At 25.0% G+C, this 13,237-nt stretch overlaps 1 protein-coding gene across 1 annotated transcript in view; it reads right to left on the bottom strand.

Annotated features, from left to right (window-relative positions):
* The window catches only part of LOC111628436 (mucin-5AC-like), a 242,134-nt gene that overhangs the window by 92,329 nt on the left and 136,568 nt on the right, over positions 1 to 13,237 (bottom strand). Inside the window, exon 4 of the mRNA XM_023372220.1 lies at positions 1,110 to 1,793. Coding sequence (XP_023227988.1) covers positions 1,110 to 1,793 — 684 coding nt within the window. The remainder of the gene's footprint in view (positions 1 to 1,109; positions 1,794 to 13,237) is intronic.

Here is a 13,237-nt window from a genome sequence, read left to right as displayed (position 1 = left end):
AAAAATATATATATAATTATAATAAAGTTACAATAAATTAAGTTAATATATAATTATATATACAGTACCTAATTTATATATAATTGATATATAATTATATGTACAGTACCTAATTTATATATAATACTGTACAGACGATAGCAAACTCAATTTACCCGCCTAAACTCTCCGTAGCGTGGCGCTGTACGGTGGAAAGTAGTTCGGCTGCTCATCTACTATTGGTCCAGATTCGACCAATCTTGTTGCGACACGAGTCGGTGACGACGTTTTACGAGTCCCTTTATACGAATACTGCCGCAATTTTTTTGCTACGTTATAGGAATTTCCATTATAGAAACCCACGTTATAGGGGGGTCAACTGTATTTCAAAAATATTTATAATGTTACTATATGAATTTTTGTTGTTGTTGTTATGAAATGTGGCAAATGAATGTGTTACATTTATACATTAATTGAAAACAGTTATTAAAATGTGTTAATAAATGCAATAGAACCATAAAATTTTTATTTAATTTTCAGGTAAAAAAGTTGAATTCTGCAAGAGCTGTTCAAACACCAGCATCCAAAAGTGATGTCTATTATGCTTATAAACAGATTTCTCCTGATAAAAATGTAAGATTATTAATGAATAGTTGAATAATTATACATATCATAACATCATTATTAGTGTCTTATTAATTTAATCCAAGAAAAACTTTTGCTGAATAAGCAAAAAATATTTTATGCAATGATGTATAAACAATTATAAAGTGAGGTACCATTTGTAATCACTATTTGCAACTAAAAGTGTCAGCAAATTAAATTAAAATCATCAAATAAAAAAAATTAACATTTTAAAAAATTTTTGAATATGTTTTTCCTATAATTCCTTGATTCAAGAATTTTAATCTTAAAAAAAAACTTGCATAGTGTTAATTTTCACTATTACACTAATGAATCTTGGTTCTTTTTACCCTTAAAACATTTTAAAATTAACAATAGTTATGTGTGCATGTAAGAATTTTAAAAATTTACTATTGTCTGTTTTTATTCATTAATTTCTATTTTTCAATTTATCAGATGGAAAATTAATTTTAAAAATAAGTACATTCTTTTCACTGAATAATTACCTTTACATAGCAACAGTTTCCTCTCCCTGGGGACCTTCTTATTCTTACTTGATCCTGATTGCTTTTTCACACCACCAGATAAACTATCACCTCCCATTGAATTTAAGGGCACAGTACTGTTTGAAGATCCAGAGTCTATTGCACAAGAAAAACTGGAAGGCAATAATTGGGAAGGAGATGCATGTCCAGAAGTAATTCCAGAATTAGAAACATTTAATAAAGAAGATATATTAATATTTGGTGGTGGTTGTTGAGGTGATGGTAACTCATTTTTATCTGTTGATAAAGAATTTACTGCATGAACTGAGTTTGTTTTTAACATATCATCTGGCATCCGTTCAACTCTAACAAATGGTGCCATAGAGTTGTTCTTTTTCAGTTTATTGGGATTTTCTGATTTTGATCTTGAATTTGTAACAGCATTATGTGAACTATTTAACTGGATGGAGGAGGAGTTACCATGACAATGGCTACTACTAGGTTTTATATGAGACCTGGAAGGTGGATGATTTGGAGAATTGGATTTTATATTACTTTGTGATATATTAGATGATGTGCGACCTGAAACTACGGCCATTTGACAGGATGATGAGCTATTCTTGTTACTGATTCCAGTTTTTGAATGTTGTCCAACAGATTCAGATCTTTCATTCCTTGCCAAAGTAATATTTCCATGACGTAATTCTGTAAATGCAAGATAATATTCAATACAAAAATTGTAATAGAAATAAGTTTTATTTAATATATTATTAAACTAACACAAATTTTTAAATATACAGTAAAACCTGTGTAAACCTAAATCACAAGGTACCAAATATTTTTTTGGTTTAGCAGGTTTCTGTTTTGAATGGGTTTCTTTTAAACATAGAAAATTGCTATGTTCTGAAGAATTTTTCCATCTAGGCAGGTTTTTGTTTTATTCAGGTTCTGTTTTAAACAGGTTTTGCTGTATTTATTAAAGTAGAATTCTTGTAATGATAAAAAAAAAAATTAATAAAACTTGATAATGACAAACAATATCTACAAAGAAATCAAATAGTTTAATATACCAATTTTACTATTCATTCTCAATTAACATTTTTAAAAAAATACACATTTTTATCCTATTTATTCAAATTACATTATACACATGTTAAATTATAAAAATATTATAACATTTTTATTGTATATAAGAGTAAGTTTATTGTGTCTAATTTTTTGTAATATTGGCATTTTATCAATTATTATGAAAAAAAACACCACACACAATAAATTCATTTTTATTGTATATTACCTCTTTAAAATCAAATTGATTATAAGATGTCTGTTATATAAAAATTTTTCAAATCAAATTTAAAACAGCACAGTGAATAATTCCTAAAATATTTATTCATTAATAACAACTTTTCATGAGAAATATACAGATCAAATAAAAAATGAGTTGATCTGTATCTTTCTCAATGAAAACTTGTACTATACATTATGCTATTCCAGCAAAATTTGATTTCTTTAGAATAACAGAAGAAATAACACACACATTCTTTGTGAAAAATTTCTCTAGTAAAAAGTGATCATCAAAAACAGTATAGAAAACATTGAAGAAATAGTAGTCAAAATAATTCAGTAAAAATTATCTCATACAGAAAATTTGATATATATAAAGTCAAAGATAAATTGTAGTGTTAAAAATAAAGCAAAATAAACTCAGAAAAATTATATAGAAAATAATTTTAAAATGTCTTGATTTTAATAAAAAAGTCAAAAGAATAAATATTCAATTGGAAGTGGCAGTCTTGTTGGCAAATTTTTCAGTTTTATGAATCACAATCAAATTTTAACATGTTAAACTTCTCTAATAAAGTAAAAAAACTGCCACTATTTCAATGACAGATTTCTGCAAATAAAAAAAAATTTAAACCTGACATGTACAAAAAAATACACTTTAGAATTACATGCTTAATATTATTTTTAATTTAGGAATTTTCTTTTCAATAAATAAATGAAGCAAGCAAGCATATAAAAATAATTCGCTGTTATCAGTTACCATCTTTTTTTAAACAACATTTGCTGTCATTTGTATGTGATTGCTCATTTTGTCATGTCTCCTTTTGCAAAACAGAAGCACAAATCAAATTAAATATACTAAAACAAATAATTTTTTTGCATTTTTCTTTCACTTTTAAGCTTAATTCAGATACAACTGCTAGTGAGAGTTCTTACAGCAGTATGCAAATAACAGCTGAGTGATCAACTCCCAATCCACATTATTGAATATTATGGAATTTAACATTATTTTTTATTAAATTTTTTCTGAATTTATGTTAAACATTTATATTACTATTATGGTGATGATGTTGTTAGATTTTATCTTACCAGCAACTAATACAATGCTGGACCAAATTCAAGGCTTTCAAAAAACTCTTAAGTTAGGACACTCTTAAGTCAAGGGACTTATGAGTGGGACTTAAGGGTCTCAAACTTACGAGTTTTTTAAGATATGAGCCATCTTTTGGCCAATTTTTTGCTTTGAGTTGTAAGCTGAAATTCAGATTATAAGCCAGCTTCAGATACCTCACTGCTAGTTGGTGCAGCAAATGCCACAGCAAACTACAGATCAGTGTTTCTCAACGGGGCGATATCACCCCCACGTGGGCGTTTTTCTATGCTGAGGGGACGATTAGTAACAATTTGTATTTTGAAGGGCAAAAAACAATTTTCTGGGCGATATAGTAAAATATTATATTAAGAATAATTAGATATTTTATTCGTTATATCGTACAATAATTAAACAAATAATATTATACTAGTCACTAGTCTATTCAATGCAGTACGAGTTTGGCGTTAGTCTCTGCCCTAAGCATCGGTATTTTGTAGTGATGGGGGTGATACTACGTTGAAGGGGGCAACAATTCATTAGAGGTTGAGAAACACTGCTATAGATTAAGAAAAAAGATGGAAAACTGCCATAATTTTGTCATTTTCATTACTCTTCTAATGTCTGACAGGCTAGCTTATAGAAAAACATGTGATCAAGTGATGTAGGCATTAGTTCACTTCCATGTTGTGTGCAGCACCCTGTCTCTCATTTCTCAAATTTTCCATCTTTTCTTTCTTTATCTATGCAGGAAACACCGCAACATCCACAAAACCAGTTTATTGCAGTACATTCTATTGTGTTTTTATACAATATTCATTATTTATGAATACATTTTTCTTATTTTAAAAACATGTAACAAAAAAATTGCAGTGTTTTGGGGGTCTGGAATGGATTAACAACATTTCAATGGGGAAAATTGATTTGACATACGAATAATTACAGGTTCTTTTATGGAACGAATTAAACTTGCAAGTCAAGGTACCAATGTATTTTGTTTATGTGCTATTCATGTGTGTGCCTGTATTTAAGAATTTCCTGACTATGTGATACATGTTTAGTATGTCAGCCTTCTATAGTATGATATATATGTTACTGTAAAACCCAAATAATTCTAGACTTTTGTCTAGTGTATGTGGTCTAACACTTGTGCAATAAAGGACTATTGGTACAATAAGTATCTTATCTATACTCCACAAATCCTTTATTATTTCACAAGTAAATTCTGAGTAATTACTAGTTTTTCAGTATGCGTATTTTGTATATTATGAACAATTGTACAGCTATGTCTATAACGTACGTGATTTTGTTTTGTTTTTCAAAAGATGTGATTTCAGGTCTGTTCTGATAAAAGATTTTGTCTCTGACCATGGCTCACTCATAATATATTTGTTGTTGTTGTTGTTGTATGACTGAGGTGTGTGTATTTGTAGTATGGTTTCTGGGTGTATACAAGTTTATGTTAAGCTTTTCATGTATTATATTTGCTATTTGGTTATGTCAATGTAAATAGTCAGTTTGTGTTAAAAGCTTGCAATTCAATGTGATGTGCTGTATTGTCTTGTGCATAATTTGGCATTTCCCTATAAGTGGCATCTGTAAGTGCTGTGCCTTTTAAAATATCCTTGTATTTATGACCTGACTTTATGTAGCAATCAAAACTTTTTATTTCTCTAAAGGAGCAGCCATGAATCGGCCAGCAGTTTGACACAACTCTGATAGTGTAATCCTGGCCTAAATCATTAGGATATGTACCATGAAGCTACTGGATCACCACAATATATAGACATTATGACTGCTTAATAGTGACTATCTTCTGTGTACTGTTTATTATTACTATTTATTAAACATTTCTGTTTTATTTATCAAGTAATAAAGCGATAGGAGAAAAAAAATTGTTGTTTAGTAGATATTTCTATCCTTGATATATGAAATTTAGATGGCTCTCCCTCTCTAATGTTTGAGATATTACCTTATAAATTACCTACCAATAAATGTCATGCTTTTTATGACTACTCTGAAGGTGTGCAATATATAGTGGTACAGATGTTGAAATGGTTTTATTTCTGTTCTTGAAATTTTCTGAAGGGTATGCTATTGCAATTCTTATGCCATGGGTTAGCTCTATGAAGTTATAATACACTCGACGAGTTAAATATTTCCAAGTTCATTCTAATCCTAATAAATACACATCATAGAATACAAATAATATAATATATATTTTTACCATGAATACACATCTCAATATTTGAATGAGAAACACAGTTCATTAATTCTGTGTTATAATAAAACTGTTTACACAGAAATGAAAAAGTTTCTTAAAATTTTTATTATTATTTTTTTCAACATTTATTTATTATTATTAGTTTCCATCTTAATTTGAAATATGTATTGTTATTAAGACAAAATATCTTAATCATCATGTTACCAACAAATGATTAAAAATCTCAAGTTTCAATATCAAATATCTAAGAAATGCAAACTGAGATATGAAATCTATTATGTGAGAATTCTGACTAATTTTCAAGATTATCTCAACTTTAAGAGAAGAGAATAAAAGCCATAAATTATTATTAAATCAAAAGAAATCAATTGTTGACTAAAAAGACTAAATCCAAAATAGGCAATGATTACAGATTACTAATAAGAATAGACATCTTACTAAACCCAGTACATTGCAATAACACTATTTCAACTGCCATATAACATCAGGCTATAATTCAGTAATAATAATTATAAATTACAAATAAATTTGACCTTAGAAGGAGGCACTAGGTGTCATCTCACATTAAATTTAATAATTATAATTCAATTAAATAATTTTAGATTAAACTGGAAGAAGAAAATTGGCCCGGAGTGGGATGTGAACCCGCAACTGCTGCTTACTGTGCATTGCCAGTTACACTACCAGGACTGCTGGTCTGATCTCCTCCATAATGTTAAATAAACATTATGACATAACCATCGTTGTTAATACAGTGATGACTGGGAGGCACATTCAGTGCCACCATCCTGTAAACCCAAACACAAGGCACACAATCAGCCAGTTTAATCTAAAATTATTTAATTAAATTATAATTATTAAATTTAATACGAGATGACACCTAATGCCTTCCTCCAAGATCAAATTTATTTGTAATTATTATTGCCAAATTGTAGCTCGATGTTATACAGCAATTGAAGTAGTGTGATCACTAATAAATGTATAAAGTATATTTACTAGAGGCTAAAGTAAAACAGATCATCTTGTCACCTCATTTTCCTGTTCCAAAACTGAAAAACAATGAATGAAAATTTAAATTTGACAAAGTTATCAAAAACAAATTTATAACAGACTTAGAGGAGGAAAACTTACTTATTTTTAATGTGATGTTAGAAAAAATATTTACACATTCCACAAATAGCTAAAAATTTAACAAATCTGCTTTGATTCAAATAAAGTCGTCATGTTTTTAATATAATAGTCACTAAAATAAAGTTTAATATATAAAAAAACTTTTTAACATTTTGAACATATTATAAGAACCAGAGCAAACAAAAACAGAAAACAACATTTAATTTTATTTACAAAAGTCTAACATTAAATTTAAAGACAATAGAATTTTGCTTGAGTATTCTAAAATGTGAGAAAACTATATATAGTATATATCTGTTTGATCAAACATAAATGAAAGATTTTGATTTATAAGATATCATAGCTTTATGCAAAAATATCAAAATTGAAATGTATTGACTGAATATATCATAGAAGAGGTTGATTTATAGTCAGCAAGAATCAATGTAATTCAACAGAACTAATTATCTAACTGAACTTGGAATTTCTATTTTATATTTTTGATATTTTGTAATTTTATTTTATTTACAAAAGTCTAACATTAATATATATTCTAGCATTATAAAGATATTAATAATCTTTTTAGCTATACATTTTTCTTTTATTCCTGTTGTTTCTAAAATCAGTTTAACTTAAAAATTATTTAGAGAAATAAATGTATCTCATTGTCTTTAGTTATATATGTCTTTGTGTAAAAAGATTAATGGCATCCATCTTTTTATTTTAACATCATTGTTTTTAAAATAAAAAAAAATTTTCAAAGTTCATTTAAAAATTGAGATGAGCTGTGATCATTATTCATTCTTTTCAAATTAACAATGTTAAAAATAGAACTCTTATATGAAAAATTAATGACATCTATAAAAAAAATTTATAACAGAATATTGAGATATATAATTGAAGTAATGATTTTTTTTAAGATTATAAATTCATAAGCAAATGTAAGCATATTATATTATAAAGTTATGATAATGATAATCTTAATGCAATTAAAAATAAATTTGATTTGTTTGAAGAAAGTTTAATAAAAAGTTTTCATTTAAATAATAATAAACCAAATTAAATAATCTACTATCTATTTAGTCACTGATTTTATAACGGTTTTCTAGCAAATTAAGATTAATGCTAAGAAAACAAATAATCCAGTAATTTATATGGAAAGGATAATAATTAATAAAATCTTCTTATTCAATATTTTGATATTATTCATAGCTTTATAAAATTAAAACTAAGATACCATCTTTGTATATGGTAATCAATTATCTAGAAACAAAAGAGAAACTCATTATCCTGGTCAGTAAATGCTAATTTATTTCTTGATCATGACAATGATATTAAAAATATAATTTAACTACTAATACTTATGATTTAAATGCAAATCTGGTAAGCTGCTTCTTTACACCTTCTCAAATACCATTAATTTGAGTTTTTTTTAAAGATACAAATCTTTTTATATCCATCTGAGAATGTTTATAAATCTTTATACTTCTCACATGTTTTACACTAAATCATATAAATAAATATTGAATTCCAAAGTTTTATTATTATTATTTTAAATCTAATTTTTTTAAATTTAAGTTTTCAAAAACTTTACTTGAAGAAAAAAATATTTTATGACTACAATTGTTCTAAATCTAGTCTGAAGCAATTTATTATGATATATAATAAGAAAAGGAAATACAAATCTTGAAAATATTTTTCTTTAAAATAAATGAATTCTATCTTCAAAATACATTAAAATTTTAAAAAACAAGATATGACTAATGAATGGAATAGCATCTGATTTGAGAAATTTCATAAATATTTACTGTAACTTTATTACATATTTATGATGGTTTATAAACCAATAACCAGATTATTATACTGATATTTCACCATTCCTCAACATTTTAAAAATTCAGAAGAATATGAAATTTTCAATAGAAAGTTTATATGGTTTGCTATTTANATTAGATATATATATAATATATAATTTAAATAATACTAGCAATTTATTTATAATTATTAAATTTATCAAATAATGGTAGCCTAACCACCTACCTCTAAGCAAATTACTTCATAATTAAGTATTGAAATTAGTTTTAAAATAGCCTAATAATCTGGTAGTTTGTTTGGTTTATACTGACTACTTCAGCAGAGTTTAAAATGCAAAAACATAAGTAGACATTTTTGAACTATTATCCATTTTTAAGGATTTTGATTTCAAGCATTTCTAAAGTCATAACTAACAAAAACATAAGACAAAGAATTCAAAACCCTTGAAAAGGATATACAAGTCCAAGAACATTCAGCAGTAGTCATTATATTTTTAACCTCCAACAAAGTAGAGAGCAATTGTTTTTCAAATAATATATCCAATTTCTTTAAAATTTCCTAATTTTATATATAACAATTGATAAAAAAAATAGCTAAAATTTCATAAACTATCCTTTACCCTTTACTTTCATCATAAAAAAATTAATTTCATTACTAATTTTATATAATAATCATTTGCACAACTATAATCAAAGTTCCAATAAATTTATATCATCTTATGACAAAATTTCTGAGGAAAGTATCAATATACAATAGTCAAAAGTAGCATCTTCTAATAAAATTACTACTGTATTTCATTCTGCATATAAACAATTAGAGTAAGTTAACAGAAATTCTAATATATGCATACATGATAGTTAAAGTTCATTATATTGTTATACTGTACATTAAGTTATAAAAATGAATAGCTTTTACCACAAAATGTTTTTAGGAATAAAAAAATTTAATATTTAATTTCAACCACTCAACTTCCTTTAGTATCATAATTTAAAAAATTAGCTAATTCCATCTTCCAAGAAATCAGTATTTAAGTGATAATCAAAAAAATAATTTGGAACAAGTCAAAGATTTATAGATAATTCAGAGGCATCTAGAAAATATAACTGAAAATTCTAATTAATCAAACTTTCTCTACAAGACAGTAATTCTGCATATCTTAGGTGACATATTCTGTAATTAATAAATAAATTAGTAGCACAAAAATTCTGATAGTTTGACTGTTTTTTGGTTGTTATTTAAATTGTAATTCTAGAATTTAATTGTTTCTGTATATTAAGTATTTAATATATACACACTGGTAACAGCCAGAGGATGCAAGTAATCAAGTGACATATTTTGTTTTAAATGAAATTGACTATATCACTAGCTTGCTTGCTTACATGTTTGCTACATAAATGCACCTTACTTCTGTACTGCAAAGACATGACTGAAAACTTAAATGTTAAAGAAAATAAGACTTCTTCCACAAAAAGACAAGATTTTTATGACAAACACAGATGTAAAATTATGAATTATTGATTAAGTAATAATGTTATTCATAGAACAATGTTAAGCTAATTCATTAAATAATTTAAATTATTGATTTATAAAGTCTCCAACAACAAATTATTATTATTATAATGTTAGTTTAAAAATAGACAATCAAGCAATTTTTTAGATTGTATTTAGATTTTTTCCTACAACAGTTTCATCTATATATTGTTACAAAGATAAAAACAATGTTCAATGCTGTGTAGTTGTTCAGCAATGCTATCAAATATTAAAAAATGGGTAATATTTTCCTCATATAATTTAAAAAATTAAAAAAATGCTATTAGTTTTTGTTGTCTGTTTTATAGATTAGTTTATATTCACATGTAAACAAAAAACTGATTTATGCATAAAAATTAAATTTAGTCTTAAATTGTTAAACTTCTAAAAAAAAGTATAAATATTGAGCTAATGTTTTAAAAATATAAATAAATAATTTAATAGAACAACCAAAGTGAACTAATTATAATTAGTATGAACAAATATTTTTTAATACAAAAATCTATAAAATCAGACTTTAGTTAAATTTAGGTAAGATTTATAAATAGGTCAAATGATAACTCTGTCGAAAAAGCTAGCTTAATAAAATATGCCAAAAGGTCAAGTTATATCTGCATCATTATGATACAGTTATGTTACTATCAGCAAAAGATGTGATACAAATAACAGATATTAATTTTAATATTTTTAATTTATTTTATATATTAAAAAACAGATTATATAATTAAGAAATTAAAAAAGAATATATTAAAAATACTGCCAATAAAGAATATTTTGGCTTTTATATCTGTAAATAAATAGGCTAATCTAAAAATTGGAAATCCATAATGCAAAAAAATACCAATACTCCAACAGGATAAAAAACTGACAATTTCAAAATTTAAAATTTAAAGACAATGGTAAATTTTGAGGATCAAATACATTTTTTAGGTTTAATAAAGAAAAGAGAGAGAGAACAATGAGGTTGATCACATTTTCATATTTACTGTAAATGTTTAAAATATATATTGCAAAATTTGTGCATATATGTTTGCAAATTTCTAGATGTAACATTAAAACATTATTACTATTTATATTCATTTAAAATAAATGAACAAATTTGCAAAATTTTAAAATTAAATCAGTTGCTTGTATATTGTTGTAACTTTGAGTAATAATATGATTTAGTTCATATCCCTAATTGCTAGATTAAATGTAAGACAAATCTCTTATCACTAAGATCAAAATTAATTTTAATTTGTTTTTGATACTTAGCATTAAACTGCATATTATAATTTTCATTTAAAAAACTCTAGAATTTTTTTAAGTCAATAAATTCAATAAAATAATCTTAATGAAACAATACAGTTCAATCATACAATATAAAATATTCTTATATCATGTTTGATTGGTCTATACAGTATTTGTAATTTATAACTTAGTGGAAATTAAGTTGATCAATAAACATGTATTAAACAATCTATAATCTATAATCTATACATAAATTGTAAAGTTAACTATGAATTGAACAATTTTGAATTCTGATTATGATTTAATATAGAAATAAAGAATTTTTGATAATATCTAAAAATCATTATTAAAATTTAGAAACAAATTGGTAATATTACATATGTAACAGAAACAAATAACCAGATTCAAAGATTGCAACAGATATATATATATATATTTTTAATATTAAATGCATGACATTTTTTTAATTACTGAAAAATTTTATTACACAAGACAATAATGTGTCATCAATAAAAAAATTGAAAATTTTTTATTAATGAAAAACTGTTGTTAGAGGATTCATTTTCTTAAATGATAATGTAATAATATATATTTTTTACTTACAGGATTATAAAATGCAATGATATTGATAGAATAATATTATACAAAATTCTATAAAAAAATTTTTTAAACAAAATCTTTCTCTAAACAAATTCCTTACATCATTTCATCATTACTTAAAAAAAAATTCTAACAAGTCTTTCAATTTTTAATGCAATATTTTTCAACATTAACTCAATAATTACACATTATTGTCAATAACGACATTAGTCATTTATTACGTCATCCCAATGTTATTCAATTGGCTTATTCAAATTTTCATTATCAAATTTTAGCATGTTACTAAAACTTTTGATTATACTTTATTTATTTTTTTATGTTCATAATATTAATATTCTTATTATTTATCATGTAGTAAAAGCTAAATAAAAGATTTATTGTTATAAGATTTAACATTACTTTATTCCTCTCTATTAAATTTTACTTTCTTTATCCAATGGAATTTTAATCTATTTTGTTTGTTTATTTATAATGATCTGATTTTTGTTGCCCTATCATTTTTATCTTAGTAGTATTTTTCTTCTTCTAAGTTTTTAGATCTGATTCAATAAATTATGTAAGTAATTTCATCATATCTTTTAGGAAATTCTACTTGATAGACATTTTTCCTTAAATCCTATTTTAAAGTTTTTATTTGTATGTACTTGCATATCTTAAAGAAGTACTTATCCAAATAACTTTATGGTTCATTGGAATCAAAGATAAACATATTGTATTTTTATTTTGTACACTTTAATTCACATCTTTCCAGTTTGATAATCAAGTTCAGATAATAAAGCATTTCAATTTTTTTAATACAAATTTATTATTAACACAAGGACACATTCCAGGGTAATAAAAATTACTATTACACATATTTTAAAATTATATTTACTTTATATATATGGTATAGCACAACATGTATTCTATGTGCACTTATTCTAAATGTACTTCTGTATTATGTGCTAAATGATACTTACACAAATTATTTATTATATTTTAGTACGGTAATACCCCGAACTTACGCAATAGGTGGGACCGAGTGGTAACCGCGTAAGTCGAATTTGCATAAGTCAGGGTATAATTTCGCATATAAATACATACAAATAATTTTTAATTGGGGCCAGAGACTAAAGAAAACAATAATTTAGAAAAAAATGTTTAATAAAATCTTAGATAATACATATGTATAACAAATTAGGCCTATATTATTTTACAATTTTTCACATTTACTTGATTATTACGCCATAATTTTAACATTGTTTCCATCTCAGCGATAATACTGTG

Source organism: Centruroides sculpturatus, unplaced genomic scaffold (assembly GCF_000671375.1).
Source record: "Centruroides sculpturatus isolate CEXI.00-Female unplaced genomic scaffold, Cexi_2.0 scaffold320, whole genome shotgun sequence".
NCBI classification, from domain to species: domain Eukaryota; kingdom Metazoa; phylum Arthropoda; class Arachnida; order Scorpiones; family Buthidae; genus Centruroides; species Centruroides sculpturatus.
Note: the sequence above shows the minus strand (reverse complement) of the source record. Positions and strands in the feature narration are given on the sequence as shown.